This window comes from Pipistrellus kuhlii, unplaced genomic scaffold (genome assembly GCF_014108245.1).
Source record: "Pipistrellus kuhlii isolate mPipKuh1 unplaced genomic scaffold, mPipKuh1.p scaffold_m20_p_5, whole genome shotgun sequence".
NCBI classification, from domain to species: Eukaryota; Metazoa; Chordata; class Mammalia; order Chiroptera; family Vespertilionidae; genus Pipistrellus; species Pipistrellus kuhlii.
Window position 1 is genome coordinate 45,498,844 of NW_023425551.1, and position 21,633 is coordinate 45,520,476.

Genomic DNA, 21,633 nt, shown 5'->3' on the forward strand with positions numbered 1-21,633 from the left:
TAATAAAATTCACCAGTTTTCTGCATCATTAGATGCATCTTGAAAATATGTCTTCAGTAGTGTAAGCATAACCAAAGTTATAATTCCCACTATCCCAGAAAGTTTCCTCATGCTCCTTCACAGTTGAGTCCTTTATCACCATACTCCCTGGCTCTTGGCAATCACTGACTTCTCTGTTATGAGAATTATGTCTTTTCTAAAATTTCATATAAATTGGATCATACAGTCTTTTGAGGATAAATTTTTAAAGGTAACTTAATGTATTTCAGATTAATGATATCATTGTTAAGATATTACCTTTTATTGTTGAGTAATATTCCGTTGCATGGGTAGGACATAATTTGTTTAACTATTTACCAACTAACGGACATTATTTTTAGTTTGGGGCACTCATCTGCTCATGCCTGAACCTTGTAATATTTCAAACTCTGGCTCTGTCATTAACTGTGCCCCAGGGCAAGTTATTAAACCTCCCTGAGTCTTAGTTTCTTTTCCTACAAATTGGAGACAATAATAATTACTTTCAAAAGTTGTGAGATTTAAATATTAATGTTTTTTAAGTCCTTCACACATGTAAATACCTTAGTATGTAGTGATTTTTTTCATCTTTAAACAATGGGATAACAATAACCGCTTTCCTATCTAACAGATGAGAAGAATGTGCATGAAAACATAAAGCACTATATGAACGTCACTTCCAGCTCCTGGCAATCGATTAGTATGGATTGCAGTGCTCCTGCACTATCAGAGAGCTAAACATGGAGGAGAATGGAGTCCATTTTACAACTCCAACCAAATTGCTGCTTTCCCATTAAAATGGCGCAGACTTGCTCAATGGAAACAAATCCACCTAAATCTTGCTCAAAAACACAACTTTTCAATTCCTGAAAATTGCTTTCCAAGTTATTAATTTTAAAGTCACCAATATAGGTTAGTGATGAATAATTTAAGGATGTTACATTAGAGTGGGTAGATTTTGGTAAAAGTTTTTATGGCTTATTTTTTTTCCATTTTAATTTACTAGATGTTGATACGTGTTGGTGCTGAGTATTGTGGTAATTAATGCTTGTCTGCATTTCCAAAGGAATCCTGGGTTTGGGTACAAACATAAGAGAACTCCCCCATCCCTGAGGCAGGGAGTCAGTCCTCTAAAGACATAATTTTCACGACTAGCAAATATAAGTGAGTCCTTTCTGAATTATTTCACACAGGGTTCCCAGAATTTAAATTTTATTTGAGGGGAATTCCTTTTTTTCCCTACACTGTTATTGGAGTTCCTACTGGAAGTTAGTCCCCTCTCCACAATGGGAATGCTCTAAAAACATGTCCCTTTGCTTGTTTTCATCTGCAACAAACATTAACATCATTTGTCTGATGAAAGCATGAATAAGCCAGATACAGAAATTTATTTAGACTTCTTCCAAGGAAACTTTTCCCCTCGTAATCAGTTTTGAGCCCTCTCACTTTTCTCTCTCCTCAATTATACTTGGAATTCACTGAAGCCTGGAATGTGCTTTGGAATATTTTTATTTTCCATCAGAAGGCTCACAATAGTACCCTGCAAATAACCAGGAATCAAGAAATGACTTTTGAGTGAATTTATTTAGTCTTTGGAACAATGCCTTTTGTAGTGAAGTCTCAGTTGAAAAGGACTACTTACGAGTTGTTTCCCTCAGAGTAAGATTGGAAGGTGCTTTTTTTCTTTCTGGAAGAATAAAATCCGCATGTCCCGGTGAAAGTTTAGGAAATGTAAAATTGATGTATTCTTGAAATGCCATTCTTGTTTCTTGTAATTCCTCCTCCAAGAAATCTCTCCAATTTGTCATAACTCCCAGTTGTTGTGCTACCGACACCAACTCCTCTTGCGTGTTGACCAGTTTGTCCATCACATTTCCAAGTGTGGCCTGATGGGCTTTCTCTGCTTCCTGCAGCACTTCCTGGACTTCCTCCTGCTTCTGCCTCTGAGCCATGGAGTAGAAGATGTTCATCTCATGGTCTTTTTCCTTCACCATTTTGCTCACACTCTTCCTCTTATCCTTAATGACGGACACACCAGCACTTATGAATTCCTCCATGACCTTACTATAATACAAAGGATAATATGGGTTTGTAAGTTAGATGGACTAGCCACTAAAAACAGAAAGATTTTGTCTTTCAGCATAGTTATATGAGAATTTATTGCATCGTGTAGGTGAGACACCAGGCTGAGACAGCCTGGTAGAGATGGGCTTCTGGATTCCATTAGCTGTTAACAATCAAGAAACATTTTTCAGAGTAGGGAGGTCGTCCATGGACTTCCCCACTGTGGGCTAAAAAAAAAAAAAAAAAAAAAAAAAAAAAGCCACCAGTTTAGTGTCTGGCAGTAACTTTAGGAACCTAAGTCCACCTTGGCCAGAAAAATATGAGTGTAGTGTGCTTAAAAATGAAGATATAGCCTTAGCCAGTTTGGCTCAATGGTTGGAGCACCAGCCTGCAGACTGAAGGGTCATGGGTTTGATTCCTGTCAAGGGCATGTACCTCGGATGCACGCTTGATCCCTGACCCCAGTTGGGGTATGTGTGGGAGGCAACCAATCCATGTATCTCACTCACATTGATGTTTCTCTCTCTTTGTCTCTCCCGCTCCCTTTGACTCTTTCTAAAAATCAATGAGAAAAATACCCTCAGATGAAGATTAACAAAAAAGATTTAACCATGACCTCCTGGTTCGCAGGATGATGCTCAACCACTAAGCCACGGTGGTCGGCAAGAAATTATTTCTGTATATCAATCCAGCTACCTCCCTTTAGCCGGAAGGGAAAACACGGTACTCACAAGTCAGGTTGAGCTCTGATTTTGATTTTATCTGAGCAATACTCTGACAGCTGACTCAAACCTTTTGGTCTCCAAACCTTTTTGTTCTTCAAATGAACAAGGAACTTTTGTTTATATGGGTTATATCTAGTGATATTAACAGTATTAGAAATTAATAGTAAGACAAAAATATTTATAAATTCATATTAGTAAATCTATTCAATATTAACATAACTTTTATGAAAAGTATATTTTCCAAATCAAAATAACTTTTGATAAGAAAAGTGACATAATTTTACATTTTTAGAAAAACTCTTTACTGTCTGGGTTAGTAGGGAAAAAGCTGGATTTTCATACTGTTTCAATCTGTTGTGATACCCCACATCATAAAATCCTGGAAAATGCCACTATATACTCCTTAGATAATGTGAGTAAAAAGGTAAATAACACCTTAGTATTATTTAAAAAATAGCTTTAACCTCATGGGCCCCCAAAAGGGCCTGGGGACCACACTTTGAGAACTACTGCTGAATGAATTCACAGACCTGTAGCTACAATGTATGTAATTAGATATAATCTATAACAGCCTACTGTGCTGAATTCTGACCTTCTGCCACGCAGGTTAAGGAGCATCCTGTGCATATATATTGAGTTAATGATTCCTCACAACAACCCCATGAGGTGGGCCTATTATTATACCTACTTTACTGATCAGGAAACAGGCTCAGAAAGACCAATATGCCCAATTTCACGTCATTAGTCAAAGTGGCAAAAAAGACCCAGGCAGTCAGAGTGGTCTTAGCCACTGTGAAGTACTTCCAATGGGTGTCTCTGGTTAGCCTAGTTTGGTAGAACCTCTAATGGAAAATTTAAGAGCACCTATAAATATTGTATTTAAACATTTATGGTTGTTACTAACTGCCCCCTCTCCCCGTCTTCTAGACTAATACAGTCTTTCCAAGATTTTCATATTATTTCAACCACCTTGCCTTTCTTCTAAAATTGATCCTCCAGATGCAATTAGTTCTCATTATCTCTGATCTTTAAACTTGACTTTCAAACCTGACAGACTTCCCTAGTCTTGAGGTAAAAGGTTAAGGACAACTGGCTTAGTAGAAAAAAAGCTTAACCTCTTTAGCTGCTATGCTATTTCTCCTTTTCCCAGCAACTAGACTATATCCATCATTAATGATAAGGATTAACATTTATTGGGTATTTACTATGTCCTAGGGACAATGGTAAGCATTTTACATGCATTCCATTCCGTTTAATTTTAACAATAACCCACTGAAGCTGGTATGATTTTTATTCATCACCTCTTATTCCCATGTAGCAGGTGAGGAAATTAAGGCTTAGAGAGATCAATTGAGAAGGTGGGATAGTTCCTACCCTTCACCATTACCTGCTTCAATCATGAAAGAGGCCACTATAAATTTTATATAGGGGGAAGGGCAATACTATAATAATAATTTTTTAGAATTGTTCTGACAATATCAGGTAAATCGAATCTTAAATAGGATAAAGTAAAGAGACCAATTTATACTATTTTGCAATATCCTGGGAGTGCAAAGTTAGGGTCTGAATGCATGGCCTGGTGAAAGAGAAAGAAATAGGAAGAAAGAAAGGGATAAATCCAAGAAATATTACATAGTCGTTAAGTGCCAGGAGTTACGACTGCCAGGGGATAGTGGAGGCAGAAAGAGGAGGAATCAAAACCACCCTCCCGATTCTCAGCCGGGGTCACAGGAGAGCGGAGGCGCTGTCATGGAAGGGCCAGCATGGACCGAGGTGGGAGCGTGCATCTGCCCACACCTCAGGGGTCAGCCAGATGTTGGATGGCATCTGCACAATGGGGGTGAGATTGAGAAGGTGGTGACCAGGCCCTGGGGCTCAGACAGGAGGAACAGAGGAAGCTTCCTGGAGCCAGCCCAAATCCCCGAGGAGGGCGCTGTGCCCTTCTCCAGAGCCACAGCTCCGCGACCAGCGACCAGCGGGCCTGGCTTCCTGCCCGCACCATAGAGGAGGTGTTTGTCTATGTGGCCGACTCGAAGGCTCCACCCGAGGTGATCGCAGGTAAAACTGCTCAAATAAAGTGCCTCTTAGGCGACTCCTCCTCCTACCCTCCATGACTAACCCCCTTTAAATGCCTTACTATCAAAATCTGTTCTTGCCACGAGGATCTGGTCTATTTTTTGGAATGCCCTTTTCAACTTTCCCGGCCTGCCTTAGAGCCTGAATTTTTGACCCTTTGGGATTTACGCCATTTGGTTTAAGGTCAGGAAGTGTCTGACTTTAATTCTGATGACTTCTTTGAAGTTGTGGAGTGGAAGCCAGGAGGGAGGAGGGTTCAGGGCATAGAGAGGGGGAGTCAGAGGGCCTGGAGTGCCCATTCACCTTTGTATCTCCTGCCTGGCATGGTGCCCAGTGTGTATACCACAGGCAAACAATAAATGTGTGAAATGGGTAATATAAAGTGTCGTTTCCTCAATACTTTTTTTGTGTGCCAAATAACACCACATTTTAAAACAGCTAAATCGGAGTAATTACAAAAGCCTAAAAGATTCATACTTTTAAAAACATTTTTTTTAATATATTTTATTGATTTTTTTACAGAGAGGAAGGGAGAGGGAGAGTTAGAAACGTCAATGAGAGAGAAATACTGACCAGCTGCCTCTTGCACACCCCCTATCAGGGATATGCCCACAACCAATGTACATACCCTTGACCGAAATCGAACCTGGGACCTTTCAGTCCACAGACCGACGCTCTATCCACTGAGCCAAACCGGTTTCAGGTAAAAGATTGATACTTAAAAAGGATTCTCAGCATAAGCAAAATACCGTAAGTTCTTGTCATATATATAAAATGTTGTTTTATTTATATATATATATAATTTATCCACATTTCCTCCCGAAAAGTGGGTCTGGAAAGCATATCATATGAGGAAGGACCGAAGCAGCTGGCTTACAAATACTTTTTGGCTTTTCCTTCCTTTCACACTAAAGCTTGGACAATCTCTCCTCAAGTATCTGAAGGATCACCGTGCACTTAGGGCAAACTCGGCATATTTTCTTTTAAAATATGTTTTTATTGCCGAAACCGGTTTGGCTCAATGGATAGAGCGTCGGCTTGGGGACTGAAAGGTCCCGGGTTCGATTCCGGTCAAGGGCATGTACCTTGGTTGCGGGCATATCCCCAGTAGGGGGTGTGCAAGAGGCAGCTGATCGATGACTCTCTCTCATCGATGTTTCTAACTCTCTATCTCTCTCCCTTCCTCTCTGTACAAAATCAATAAAATATATTAAAATATATATATATATATATATGTTTTTATTGATTTCAGAGAGGAAGGGAGAGGGAAAGAGAGACAGAAACATCATTGATGGGGGAGAATAATTGATTGGCTGCTTCCTGCACGCCCCCCTCTGGGGGCTGGGCTGCAACCCAGCATGTGCCTTTGACTGGAATTAAATCTGGGACTCTTCAGTCCACAGGCTGACATTCTACCCACTGAGCCAGGCCAGCTAGGGTCGGCATATTTTGGATCCACTTTAGGCAGAAGCGTTCAGCATTGGAACTAACCACCTCAACCAGCCAAGGCATTCCTATCACAGGAGTCCTTAGGGGGCTCACCCACGCCTGGCAGGCAGCCAGCAGGAAGGACCTCCAACACCCCTCCCAAGGGGAAGGGAATGTGCAGAACCTTTTCAAGCAAAGGTTCTTCCTTTTTTAGTATCTCCTAGATAATCTGTTTAGAATCTAATCACCTCAACCCACAAAAAAGTTTTCTGTGCATTTAACAGATTTGTCATAATATGTAAGAATTCTTACATCTTTTTAATATACATATATATTTTATTGATATTTTACAGAGAGGAGGAAGGGAGAGAGATAGAGCGCTAGAAATGTCAATGAGAGAGAAACACAGACCAGCTGCCTCTTGCACACCCCCTACCGGGGATGTGCCTGCAACCAATGTACATGCCCTTGATCGAACCTGGGACCTTTCAGTCTGCAGACCAACGTTCTACCACTGAGCCGAACCGGTTTCAGCTGAATCCTTACATCTTAAGTGAAGGTTTATAGACAAATAAAAGGTCTCTGGACAGAATTCTAAACAGCAGATCTTCTGTCTGTACTAATTTCTGCAATGCTCTAAAGAACACTGGAATCTAGAGTCGGTTCAGCTGACTGGAACACATCGGAACCTTTGTTTGATAAACATTTAAAGAATGCCTCCCACACGCTAGGCTCTCTTCCAGGCATTTGGAACACATCAATGAACAAAATGGGCCTTCCAGTTACATATACTTAAACAACAGGCATGGAAGTTCCCTAATCCTAGTCAACTGACTTAATAAAAGGGGGCCATTGAAAATCTTTCCTTCAAACCTCACAGAGAAAACGGAGGCGGGTGGAAGCAGCAGAGTGAGGGGAGGAGCAGAAGCTGCGGTGTGAGGACTGGGACCTGAGGCTCCGGCAGGATGGGCAGGGCTCCTGGGAGGGCAGGGCGGGGAAATGGATGTCACTTTCCACTGCGCTGGGGCACACTCTTTTGGGAGTTACCACCTTCTCTTACTTTCTCCTGAAATCTCTTTTACCTTCCTCGTCTCTCACAACAATGATCTACCATGATTTATCACCGAGGCAAGAAATGGCCACAGCTGCAGCTCTCATTCTTACTGACCTGTAGAATAATAATCCTACAGGATTTTACCTTTGGCCCTGTTCTAAACAGTCCTAACAAGGAAGACTTTACCTGTTAATCATATACAGATTTATTTGTTAACTCAAGGAGCAAAGCATAAGAAGTAAGTCCTAGTCGAGGAAGCCAGATGCAGAGGTTTCAGTCTCGTTCTGCCTCTACAGGAAGGGATCTCGGGCAGGTCACTTAACATGTGGAAACTGGTTTTCTTGTTCTCGATAATCACTAAGGCTCTTTACTGCTGTCTTGTTTTAGCTCATCCTACCAAACATTCTTTAAAAATATATACAGATTATCTGATTTATGTAAAAACTATTTGTGATTGTGCACATATATCATAAGGCTGCAGACATATTAAGAGGGCATCGAAAGCCGGCTGCCATGGCTCAGTGGTTGAGTGTCGACACATGAACCAGGAGGTCACTGTTCACTTTCCAGTCAGGGCACATGCCCGGGGTTGCGGGCTCCATCCCGACAGGGCGAATGCAGGAGGCAGCCTTTCGATGATTCTCATCATCGATGTTTCTACCTCCCTCTCCCTCTCCCTTCCTCTCTGAAATCAACGAAAATATATTTTTTAAAACAGGGAATGGAAAGACACAGCCCCAATTATTTAAAATGATTGCCTCTAGAAGACAGCGAGAGGTAGGGAAGCAGTGAGTCAGGACTTGGCAAATTTGCTATATATTTTTTCATAATGTTAGTTTCATCTACAATGTGCAATAAGATTAAAAAAAAGAACACACCCATATTAGTATAGATTATAGGCTAAAAAAAATGTAACTTTTAAGTGTTGTGGAAAAAATATTTCTCAATTCCTCTCCTCAGCCTCTTAAAACCAAGTATACAGAATGAAAAACAATATTTAGGACAGTAGTTATCTTTTGAAAGCGAGGAGAGGAAGTGTCACCAATTTCCAACCCCTTCAGAGGGGTGGTTGGTCTTTGGGTATTCATGTTATTTTTTTAAACCGCGCGCGTGCACACACACACACTCCACAATGCTTTATATATTATTCTCTATGATATATCCCATAATATAAAAAAAACAACACAGTAACTGGGAACTATCCACCTGTGTGCCTCAATCTTATCCCTTTCTCCAAGTGGGTTCTGACAGAAAAAGATACTAATTTGCAAACATGATCTCGAATACCTTTTCTGGTCCAGGATGGCTCCCTGGGCCAGCAGCCTCTCCTCGGCCCTGGCTTTCTCCACAGCCTCCATCTTCTCCTTGTGGCACTCCATCATGACCCTTTGGATTCGATGGACCATGCGCTGTTCTGCAGCCAAGTTATCTCTCTTTAGTTGTTCTTCTATGTTTAGATGCATCTCTAACTTGGTTTGAGCTGTTATATCCTTAAGCAACAGTAAAACTAGGTTTAGAGGCTACAGCTTTGATGTTTAAAAATGCACACTAAGAAGTTATTCAAATCAAATCATCAACAACCTGATGAAATATGTATTGAGAACACTGATGGTTTAAAAAAAAATAGTGAAAAATAGTGGGTATAATAAGGACAACTTTCAGTTAAATGGCGCTATAGAAAACCAGAAACATGCAAACTATATAGCATAAATATTTGTACAGATCGCTATGGAAGGGAATATGCAGAAAGAGAAAACAATTGAATTACAGGTATCTTTTTCCTTGATTGTATAAATATCCTACAGTGTCATTTTATCTTTATACTCAATCCTTTAGGAAGTAAGTCCTGGGGAATGGCAGAAATAATAACTATGCCTCCTGAGCATCTCCTGTGGTTAATGTTGAACATCACTGTGGTCACAGAAACCTGCCTGCCAATCCCACTGCCGTAAGTGTGGAAGGACAGGAGTGTGCACTGCTCTGGGTCCAAGGACCTATGGACGACATTGGCCTTACTTCATAAAGAGTACAGAGGGCACACCTGAGCATTTCTCGATTGGCTAAATACTTTATTCTGCACTTAGTCATTTTCAATATGAGTTCACAGGGCTACCTGACTCTGTTATAAAGGCCCCAGACTGCTTTGTTTTTTAGATTTGATATCTTGTTATTGCAGCTTTTCTTGTTCTTCACATGCCATTGGGCTAAGCACTCCTTTTTCTAACTGGTGTCAGTGAACTCCTTTTTGTCATTTCTAGTTTCTGACATTTAATCTATTTTGGAATTGCAAAAGCAAACAAAGCACAACTGTTAAGATCAGGTTGTTGAGAAAGTGTAAATACCCTTTGAGTTAGAAATGGAGAGGCTCTGCTCTGGGTAAGTCTGATGTCTATTTTACTGTTGGAGTACTTCATTTAGTCCTTAGGGGATATTTTAAATTATTTTTGGGTTTCCCCAGAAATAATATTTTTAGTAATTGAGACTGTTGAGTAGTTGAGCCTTACATGAAGTATTATTAGAATGCATTTCTATTTGGATCACAGAATTTGAAAATGACATCCCAGGCCTTTATTTTGGCTGGATGCAGAGAATTAAACCCATTTCCTCTTTTATGTAATAACTTAGTCAAACCAAAATCGCTTATTTCACTGCCTCAAATAGCATGTAAAATACATATTTAAAGTATTACAAAAATAACTCAAGGAACTACTGTTCGACAGTGCTCTTATTCAGTGGAAAGTCCCCTGATTAAATTACCTTTACTGAAATGTATTTTGAGTGCATTTAAAGAGATATAATTTTGAGACATTGTAAGAAATGGCCTCATGAGATCCGTCATATTTACTGTACAGATGTTTGACAGACACACCACACAACGTCTCCCTCAGAAGCCTCCCTTACGTAGTACACATAGGAACAGCTGAGCCTCTGTGAGTCCCTGACTTCTTTTTACTTAGGGACATAGGGATTCATGGCATTTTCTTCCTTGCACTGATTGCCTGAAGGCTCAAGCCCAATTATTGTTACTTCACAGGACCTCACGGAATACATACATTTTTAAAGTTTTAAATTCACCCGACTTCATTGTAATTCCTACTCTAATTTTTCTCTTCTCATTTTCTCTTAGCTCCCACCCTCTTTTACTTTTTTGGTATTACTGTATTTGACTAAGAGAATAGAAACACCTCTTCAAAATAGTATCTCCATTGGATCAGATCTTGAAGCTTTATTTAACATCAGGTATTCGAGAAGTATCCAAATCCTTTACATCCTATTAGAGCAACACCTGGTGGTCTTTACAGGTAAGAATTTAACGGTATTTAGTTCTAAAGAACTCAGTTTTCTGCTCTACTTATTAATAATCTCAAATTTTAATATGTGAGAATCACACAGGCGGCTGGTTCATAGCATTGCCAGCGAGTCTGAAGGGTCAGGGGCCCAGGACGCTGCACGTTAAGCTCCCAGGTGAGTAGGTCCTGAGACAGGGGGTTCGTGGACGCCCCTGAGCAGCACTGCTGCCTGTGACAGGTGAATAGCCCTGCACATCTCTCCTAGCCACACCACTCCTTCATGCTATAAACACACTCCTGAGACAGCAGTATAAATGTAAACTCCTAAACCCTAGAGTAGGGGTGTCGAACTCAATCAGAGAAGGGGCCAAAATCTAAAATCCAGCCTAAATCGCGGGCCGAATGGTTTACTGAACAGTCATAAACTGTCATTGTGATGGAAACGCAGCGGAGTGCAGTGATGACAGCGTGGTGCGGGCCACATTGCAAGGCCTGGCGGGACGGATTTGGCCCGCGGGCCTTGTGTTTGACACATGTGCCCTAGAGGAATACTTTAGAAAGGTCAACCTTTAACTTTTCCCTTTTAAATCTTCTCAGGGCTTCTGCCACTTTCCCTCCAGCCTCTGCCCACGAATCACCACGTCTGCGCTGGGTCCTGTCCTGTCCCTACTGGCCATGCGTGAAGACAGTCCTGCACCCTTTTCCTCAGGCAGACTTTGTAGCTGAGGCACCGAGCTAAACACTCAGTCCCCGGGCCTCTGCCGGGCGTTTGCTAATCACTCACAGTCCTGTGCTTGAACAGGCCGGAAGGGGCACCTCTCCCCACGCCTCCCCCGCCCTCCTCTTGCAGGACCTGTGGTCTTGAAGAAAATACTGAGAAACAGCTCGGGGCTCCCTTTCGGCTCCACAGTAATGCAGACCCGGGTAAAAGGATAGAGTCAGAGAGCCCAGGAGAAGAACGAGAACAAACAGCCCGTTTCCTTCGTTTAACCCTGACTGAGCACTTACTGAGTCACACTCTGTGCTGGCCACCGGGCTGGATGGCAACGAGACAGACATGCCCCTGGAGGCTGCAGTCAAGTGGGGATCAGACGCGTAACAAGTGGTCGCACAATCCAATTACAACAGTGACGGTGGCAACTGCTGTGAAAGCGGACGGGGTGCCAGGGGACAATATATAGGGGTGTGTGTGTGGGGGGGGGGGGCAGAGCTGGTGGGTAAAACTCCCTGTGCGTAGTGATGTTTGAGCTAAATCTGAGGGGGCACAGGGAGCACAATCCAGCAGGCACCAAGGTGAGAGGGGCAAGGTGTATTCAGGTCCGAGGACCCACAGCAGGGCAGTGACAGGAGGGAAAGAACAGGTGGCAAGAGATGTGGTAGGCCAGGGGGACAGGGCCGGCTCCTTGGGGCCTGGAAACCCCTAAAGGTTTGGGCCTATGACCCCAAAGCTTGTGGGATTCTGCGCCCACTGAGTGTCCAGCAACTCATGCTAAGACAGTCCGGGGCCTCCCAGCCAACCTCCAGAGACACCCGCCTGGATCGTACACACGACTGGTTTTCACTTCTTCCCTTGCCAGAGCTTTTAGTAATTTCGGTTCTTCTAAAAAGACGACAAGCCACTATAAAAACCTGTAATTTTTTCTGGTGTTCCTCTTCCAGAATCTGAAGTCTGATGTTATGTTTGTCATTTGCTTCTTCGAGTGCTTTCTCCACGGCTTGCTTTTGGCGTTCATCGGCCTTTGGAAGGAAGAGTACATTTATCTATTTGTATAATAGCGTTTTATGTTTACTAAAAACAAACACCATGGGGCCTCTCATTACTTGCCCTGTTCCCATCTCAAACCCCCCATAGCAAACTGTCCGCGGGGGCCGGATGCCCTCACCCACCCCAACAGTGGTAACCTTGCAGGAATCGCTAGAGAGCGCTGGCCTGGAAGCTACTAGGTTGTCTTTTATTTTTTGTCACTATTTCTTGCTTAATCTGACTATGAGAGTAATATGTGCTCAATGCAAAAAGTCTGAAAACTACAGAGAAGTAGAGATTAAGCTAGAAATTACTGAGGAGGAGGCTGAATACCATCCCACATCCCCTGCATCAAGTCTTCAGAAAACACATGATTTTATTTGAAGAAAATGCCCAGATCCTTAGATTACTAGTATTCACATTGTAGATTACCCACGATTTAAATTTTACTACGAGCCCTCCCCTGCTGGCCATTTTAATGGCAGCCATCTTGTGTCCACATGGGGACAGCCTGGTGCATGGGTGGGGGCTGGCTGGTTTGCCCTATAGCTTGTCCCAGATCAGGGTGAGGGTTCCCTTGGGGAATGGGGTAGCCTGGGCGAGGGGCCTGCGGTGGTTTGCAGGCTGGCATGTCCCCCCGCGACCCAAGCTGAGGCCCTGGTATCTGGGGTTTATCTATCTTCTATAATGGAAACTTTGTAGCCTTGAGCAGAGCCAAGCCTCCTGCTTGCTCCCTGGCTGCAGCTATTTTTGTTGGGATTTATCTTCTATAATTGAAACTGTAGCCTTGACTGTAGGCCTGGCCCACCAGGGCAGGCAAAAAGCTTGGCTTCCTCCATTGTAGGAGGTAACTCAAGCCTCCTGATTTCTCCAGCTCCATGGCTGTCACCATTGTTGTTGGGATTTGTTTACCTTCTATAATTGAAATTTTATAGCCTTGAGTGGAGGCCTAGGCCAGACAGGGTGTGCTGAATGCTTGTCTTCCTCCATTACCAGGGAAACCCAAGCCTCCTGCTCTTCTATGGCTGCAGCCATCTTGGTTGGGTTAATTTGAATACTTGCTCCTGACTGGCTGGTGGGCGTGGTTTGTGAGTGTAGTGGAGTAATGGTTAATTTGCATATTACTCTTTTATTAGATAGGATATACATAGCCCATGGACACAGGCAATAGCGTAGTAAAGATCTTTAAGGTGGATAGGGGCTGGGAGGAAAGAGGGAAGGAGGGGATGGGAGGTATTTGTAATACCGTCAACAATAAGAAAAAATTTTTTAATTGAAAAAATAAAAGAACTTGCCACAGGTAGCCAGGATTTAACACCAGTTCTGCCTAAATATATTGTTTCCAACAAATCCAAACAGTGAAAGAAAGGTTAACTTAGCTTGATTTGCAATTTTTTACCTGAGCCCACAAACCAGCTTCTGCTTTTGCAATGCGTTCTTGGAGTATAGTCTCTTGAAATAGTTCTTCTTTATACAAAAGATCTGCCCCAATATCTGTATTTGAAGAGAAATAATTACAAGTGTCTACGCATGTATCTTGGCTTCCTTTTTCACTAGGATCTAATTATTAGAGTCATCTCAGAGATACACATGGCATTCTTTTAAGACATGTCAATCTTTTCTTTACAGATACCGAAGAAAGGGGTAAGTTGTTTCCTAGCTGACTAGGAGGGAGTGCACTGCTCTGTTAGGCCTGGATGGAGTCAGTGGTGTGATGTCAGACCACATGGTGGGCAACTGGGGAGGAAAAGTGGCACAAAAAAAAAGTGCCCATTTTGTACTCCTTCTGAAGAAGAATATCAAGTGAATATTCAAGATGATCCAGCTCCTCTCTCCCTGCTCATACCTGGGTGTTGGTGTCACCTCCGCCCAGGCAGTGATAGCACAACACCTTAATGCGTCACAGGCCTTTCTTCAGTGGGTAGGTTTTCTTGGTTTTAGCTGCTTCAGGTGTGGAGTGGGTTAAGGGATAGTAGTTTAGAACTTCTCCATCAATGATCTAATTTAATTTCTAAATAATAATATTCTCACAATAACACCCTCCCTACCCAAACAAGGAAATGAAATCCTAAAGAGGGTAGAGGACCACACAATATCAGATAGCGAGGGACGGAGTTGGACCTCGAGCCACGCCAAGTTCACGGAGCTGGGCACAGGGTTCTCTCTGTCTTCTCCTACCAGACTGGTGTTGTCAGAGGTGATGACAAGCCCTATAAGCGTTGAGATCACACACAGTGATCTTTCTCTCCAACCCAAACTCCCAGTGTTTATTCTTTATTCCACTCATTTCTCACATCTAAGATTTGTTGAATTATTAACTTTTCATGTGATTAGGTCTTGATGATCAATTACATAAAATTACAAAGCACACCCTACACTGCAGTGTTCTCTCTCATCATGCCGAGCTTGGCAATAAGCACAGATAAGACATTGCGGACTCAGGTGTTTGTCTGCCGAACGTCTCTTCTCTACGTCTGATAACAGGATCCATTTCTCTCAAGAACTTCCCTCTCTCACTTTAAGATAGCTACATGATAAATGTCATGAAACTATACATGGGGCGGTTGGAGGATAGGGGAGTGAAAGGTGGGGGGGGGGGGAGGGAAGTGGGGAAGAGTGCATATAAGGCCCGTGCCTGAGTTAAATTTAAATGTTTTGTTCCAATACCAACTTCCCAGTTTTGACAATGTACTAGTGTTATGTAAGATATCAATAAGAGAATCTAGACAAGGAGTCAATTGTTCTATTTTTAAAATCTGTGAGTCTTAAACTATTTCTAAATAAAAAGCTATTAAAATATGTAAAAATATTTTTAAAAATAGGCCCCAGCCAGGCAGCTCAGTTGGTTAGAGCGTCATCCTGATAAGGTTGCAGGTTCAACCTCCAGTCAGGGCACATATAAGAAGCAACCAATGCATGCATAAATAAATAAATGGAAAAACAAATTGTTTCTCTTTCTCTCTCTTTCCCCCTTCTTCTCTCTCTAAAATCAGTAATTAAATAAATAAAATAATTAAAAAATAAAAACAACACATGCTGAGGCCTGATTCTAAAGATTCTAATTTAGTGGGTGTTAGATTAGTATTAAATCCAATGAGTCTATGTTTGGATATTCATAGTAAAAACAAATTTAAAAAAAATGTATTTTATTGATTTTTTACAGAGAGGAAGGGAGAGAGATAGAGAGCTAGAAACGTCGATGAGAGAGAAACATTGACCAGCTGCCTCCTGCACACCCCCTACTGGGGATGTGCCCACAACCAATGTACATGCCCTGGACCGGAATCGAACCTGGGACCTTTCAGTCCGCAGACCGACGCTCTACCACTGAGCCAAACCGGCTTTGGCAGTAAAAACAAATTTTTAAAACTTCTGTATTGTACTGCTAGGCTTGAGAACTACTGCCCTATGCAATTCTCACTAGCATTTATTTATTTATTTATTTATTTATTTATTTATTTATTTATTTATTTTATATATTTTATTGATTTTGTACAGAGAGGAAGAGAGAGAGAGATAGAGAGTCAGAAACATCGATGAGAGAGAGTCATCGATCAGCTGCCTCTTGCACATCCCCCACCGGGAACATGCCCGCAACCAAGGTACATGCCCCCGACCGGAATCGAACCCGGGACCCTTCAGTCCCCAAGCTGATGCTCTATCCATTGAGCCAAACCGGCCTTGGCCTCACTAGCATTTATATAGACATTTCAACATGCCTTTCAGTTTACTTATAAAGAACATAGAATATTGACTCTTTTGACTTTAAATCACATGTGTCAAACACAAGGCCCGCGGGCCAAATCCGTCCCGCCAGGCCTTGCAATGTGGCCCGCACCTCGCTGTCATCACTGCACTCCGCTGTGTTTCCATCACAATGACAGTTTATGACTGTTCAGTAAACCATTCGGCCCGCGATTTAGGCTGGATTTTAGATTTTGGCCCCTTCTCTGATTGAGTTCGACACCCCTACTTTAAATAGTCAATGACAAATGCAGGTCTGGTCACTGAAAAAAAAATTAATTTCTAAATAGTTAGATTTAATGTATCTACTTAATGTTTGGGTTCAGATATCCCAGAATGTATAAAGAATCAATAATAAAAGCTCATCTAAGAATAGCTATCCACTGTCCTGGGTATAAAAAGTCAAATCATTTTTGAGTTTACAGTTAACAAGTCATATTAAACATTTACTAAAGTTAACCAGTTTTGGTTTTGATATTTTTAGAGGATGATTCCAATTTGCTCTCCCCAATTTCATTTTTTCAAAACACCTTCCATTCTCTAGCTTTTATATTTTAAAAAAGTAGAAGTGAAGTTAAATCACTACTGGTTTATCATGTTAAAGGAGAAAAAAAAAATCAGATGAGTATTTTGAGAGTCCTTAGGAAAACATTTCCAAGGCCCAAAGTCAGACTGAAAACTCTGATGAGAATAAGGAAAGAGGGAACCCCATTAATTACAATTTGATTTATTACAAGTGTATATGTAGTTAATATTCTCATGTTACCTATATGTAACTACCTTTATGTCACTGGCTACTCATATAGTTTCTTTCACCCATTTATTAAGGTATTAGGGATATTTCCTCTCCCGTGTGTGTGGCAGGTGCTCAAGTATGGGCGAGGACACAGAGATCTCCCACTTACTATTGTGTGCCAGGATTTATAAGAGGTACAAATACAGGTGTGGGGGAAAGTGGGTGTACAGTTATTCATATGGAAAATGATGTAATAATTAAAAAATAATATAAGAATAAACTCTGTTTCACGGACTCACAGCTATGAAACTACTTTTGCCCATAAACACTGCATTTCTTTAAAGCCTCATAATAAACCTGCAAGATATCTATTAACATCCCTATTTCCATATAAGTTTACAGACTGAGGAAGCTAAGTATCCTGTCCAAGACACACAAATGGTAAGTGGAAAAGCTAGATTTCAACCTGTGTTCTCATGACAAACAGATACCCTTATAGGACAAGCAACTTGGATCAAGAAAGCTGATAAAAGTACGTATGACAGGAAGAAAGACATACAATGCTATAAACATTAGAACAAAAGTAGACAACGAAGAAGCCACTTACCCAGTATATCTTTGTGAGTGTAAAAGCGTGTCTTAAATGGCTTGTATTCATGGATCTGTTTGAAGATGTCCCCTATAGGAGCTGGTGGAACTATTTTATTACAAACAGCACAGCAAACAAAACTGGTGAGATCTGAATTTCTGATCATACTTAAATGTAAAGTTGTTTTTTACTATGTACAATTATAATACTCTTAGGAGCACAAGAAGTGGTGTTGAGAAAAGCTGGATGTTTAGAGAGGCCCAAGATTCTAGGACAATGCTAGAGGCTGGTAAGGATTAAATGTTCAGCATCATTGGGTAGTGGTATGCGCCTAACATGAAAGAATGCTGCTGAAAGCCTCTGCATGTACGGTTGGGAAGATTTAAACAGCTGCTCCCTCCTGGACACTAGCCTTAAATTGTTAACTGACTTAGCAACTGTTGCTAGGTAAGACAAGCTTTGCTCATAAAAGCAACTAGAAATGGTAAGAAGTGTAGCATGCTACAGCCACTCATTTCCCAAATACTTTCTGTATTAGTTTCTTATTGCTGCTGTAACAAATTGCTGTAACAAGTTGGTGGTTTAAAACAACATAAATTTATTCTTTGGTCAAAGAAAGTTCAAAATGAATCTTATGAGCCTAAAATTACGGTGTCAGTAGGGTTTTAGGGGAAATGTCTCCTTACCTTTTCCAGCTTCTGCAGACCACCCACATTGCTTGGGTCATGGCCTTGCATCCGATAGCCTTTTCTCCCCATTTACACGGTGACATCGCTTCTTCCTTGGATCTTCTCCCCTTCATAAGGACCTCTGTGAGTATATCAGGCCTACCCAGATAATAAAATCCTTAACTTAATCACATCTGCCAAGCCTCCTTTGCTATAGAAGATAACAGAGTCACGGGTTCAGAGATTAGGACACGGACATCTTTGGAGGTGGGTGGGGAAGGGGAGCATTATTCAGCCCACCACACTTTCTTTTAAGTGATAAAAAGAATTGATTCTTTTTAGATGAGCAAAAGAGGGAATTTAATTTCCCCCCAGGTTATCTATAACGTGGTTTTGATGCCATGGCAACAAAACTGGGAAATAGCACAGTATTTTAAAGAAAAAATTATTTTTATTAAGTCAGCACTCAGAATTACTAAGCCTGATTTTTGAAATCACATATATATACATATATATATATATATATATATGTATATGTATATGTATATGTATATGTATATGTATATGTATATGTATATATATGCGCCTAACATGCAAATTGTCCCCCCAGGAGACAATTGTTCGATCAGCAGACCAATCGCTCGCTATGATGTGCACTGATCATCAGGGGGCGGTGTGGAACAAAGGAAGGCCCAACCAGCAGCTGGAAGGAAGGCCCTGGCAGACAGCTGGAAGGCCCCGATTGGCCCTGATTGCTGGCCAGACCTAGGGATCTCTAGTAGTTAAATAATTTATTGCCCTCATTTTAAAATGTAAAGTCCGCATCCCAAGAACCCCCCAGGCGCCTGACAAACTGGGACACATTGGTCACCTATTAAAGATAAGTCTATAAACCAATAAATAATTTAACTATTTGCTTCAGGGAATTGTTGAAAACCAATTTATCGATCGAACAGCTTGCTCCTCTGGACAAATAGCGCCTCTGTCAGGACAGATTGATTCCCAGGGCAAAAAGGTCACTTCCCCCTTATCAATCAATAGTCTACTTATTAAGACTTGCTTCAAGGCTAATCTATTACCGAGTTTCGCCTAACCTCAGACAGATTCCCACATTAAAAGACCTCCTTTAACTGCTTGAACTCGTACTCCAAAATGCTGTCAATATCTTGCCCTAACCATCCCCTTCTAAGTGACATTTTCCCTTAGAGAATGAATAAGAACATCAGCACATAGCCAGTTAGTCTGTGAGGTCAATGGGAGGAAAAGGAGACATTTCTACTATTGATACTTTAAACAACTTTTTAAAAGGCAATAAAATAAAATAAAAAATGAAATAATAAAATAAAAATCAGCCAGCTACACACACAGACTGTGCTCTAACTTGTAACCATCCTGTAAAAAGTATCATAGTTAGGTACTTCTTCCTAAAATTCAATGTGATTCTACCTCACACTATTTTTCACAACCATGTGCCTCACTGAATCTATTGCTACCTTAGCTCAATCATGTAGACATCCACATGGCTCAAGGCTGTAGCCTGCGTAGTTCCTGCTAAGATAATCTCTCGATTGTTCACCTAATATCTCCTCCACCAAATATCAACTTATTTTGCTGAACATTAGAAGAATTCTAAGAGGATAATGTGATACTAAATATGTAAATTGAAAACAATTCAAGTTCATTAGTAACCAAAGTCTATAGGGAAATCATAATTATTAAGCAAAACATAGTACTTTACATTAAAAGGCATTTTGCCCTGGCCCCTGTAGCTCAATGGTCAGAGCATCAGCCCTTGCACTAAAGGGTCCATTCCTGGTCAAGGGCATGTACATGGGTTACCCGTTCCATTCCCAGCCTGGCTGGGGACGTGCAGGAGGCAACCAATGAATGTGTCTCTTTCACATTGATGTTTCTCTCTCTCTGTCCCTCTCTTTCTCCGTCATGCCCTTCTAATCTCTCCAAAGATCAATGGAAAAAATATCCTCTGTGAGGATTAAAAAAATGAAAAGGCATTTTATACCACCTAAGTGCAATTTAAACTACATATAGTGTACCACATAGAGAAACATAGCAAAAAAAAAAAAAAAAAAAAAAAAAAAAAAAAAAAAAAAAAAAAAATTTGGGCTCAGCAGCAAAGATTTAATTTAGTTGCATATAGATAACTCAATTAGCTAAGCTCTTTAATATCTTCAAATCAGACATAATTGCATTTTCATGTGTCTTTACAAGACCTCAATAAAGTTTTGGAAATTAAAAATTTACATGACAATGACAAACTCTACTAAATGAAACAAAACTTCAGAGATGAGATTACTGAGTCCTAATATTTTTACAATGATTTAGAGAATGGGATAAATGTCTAGAAATAGAACAGATCCAGAACTCTTGTGAGAAGGATTTAAATTATATCAGGTAAACCCAGGACAGAGAGGAGACCTTCTTATTTATTGAGTAGTTCTAGTTTTAAAATATCAATAACTATAAGACCAGTCTTATGTTTATCACTGTAACATTAACTTACAAAAATTAAAATAGATAATGTGGAGAGCGGCTACAGCATTGGGACAGGATCAAGCCCCAGACTGACCCACATACAAGTCTCAGCTTGGAATGCAAAGCCCTCCCAGCACAATTACAGCCAAAAGGCTATGGTTGGGATCAAGCCCCAGACTGACCCACATACAAGTCTCAGCTTGGAATGCAAAGCCCTCCCAGCACAATTACAGCCAAAAGGCTATGGTTGTAAGCTTGACCTTATCATCTGACCCTGCAGTCCTAGGTTGCTAAGGGATGTGGGATGCAGGGGCGGGTGGGGAGGGGTGCAGCAAGTGCTGCCTAAACAAGGCTTGATAAGAGTTCAGGAAAGCAGCAGATTTGAAACTCGCAAGAACACTGTAAACATCTTGCCCTTGTTTTGCTTTGTATGATCTGACTATAAAGCTCTGGCTTACAGGCTGTGTCACTGTTTCCTCATCCAGGTAATGATCCACCTGGCCCCAACTGTATTCTCTTGTGTTTTCTTTAATCCGTCACCGCCCCTCCTCAGGTTCACCACTGGCCCTGCTGGATGTGTTTCAGATAACACTTGTAGTAAAAACAACACCATACCTCATTATAACATACTTTCCCTTTTTAAAGAAAACCCCCAATTACTCTGGATTATTCTCTCATTTAAACTTGGTTTTAGTAATTGAGTGGGACTATCTTTTAAAGTAAAATAAAATTCTGGACCAAAAATAGCTAAAATGAAAAACCAAAATATATAAACCATCTGTGACTTTGTAAAAACTATTTGTCTATAACACTGACAATAACGTACAATTTACAATAATTTACAATTACTTCTTTTTCTTTACAAATATAGATTCTATGCCAGGTGGAAAATAAATATTTCCTTTGGAAATAGCAAAACAAAACTAAACCCTATTGCAAATGCACAACTCATCTTAAAATATTAAAAATACTGTGCAAATTTAACAATACAAGGTACTTTATTA

The 21,633-nt window shown here is 41.0% G+C and overlaps 1 protein-coding gene across 1 annotated transcript; it reads right to left on the reverse strand.

Annotated features, from left to right (window-relative positions):
* Nucleotides 1–1,583: 1,583 nt before the first annotated feature.
* CUNH6orf163 (chromosome unknown C6orf163 homolog) lies at nt 1,584–18,621 on the reverse strand. Its single transcript, XM_045572961.1, has 5 exons — nt 17,487–18,621; nt 13,799–13,893; nt 12,285–12,392; nt 8,653–8,855; nt 1,584–2,082 (listed from the first exon to the last, which is right to left on the reverse strand). The coding sequence occupies exons 1-5, from the start codon at nt 17,632–17,634 to the stop codon at nt 1,653–1,655; spliced, it is 984 nt and encodes a 327-aa protein (XP_045428917.1). The 5' UTR covers nt 17,635–18,621; the 3' UTR covers nt 1,584–1,652.
* Nucleotides 18,622–21,633: the final 3,012 nt, after the last annotated feature.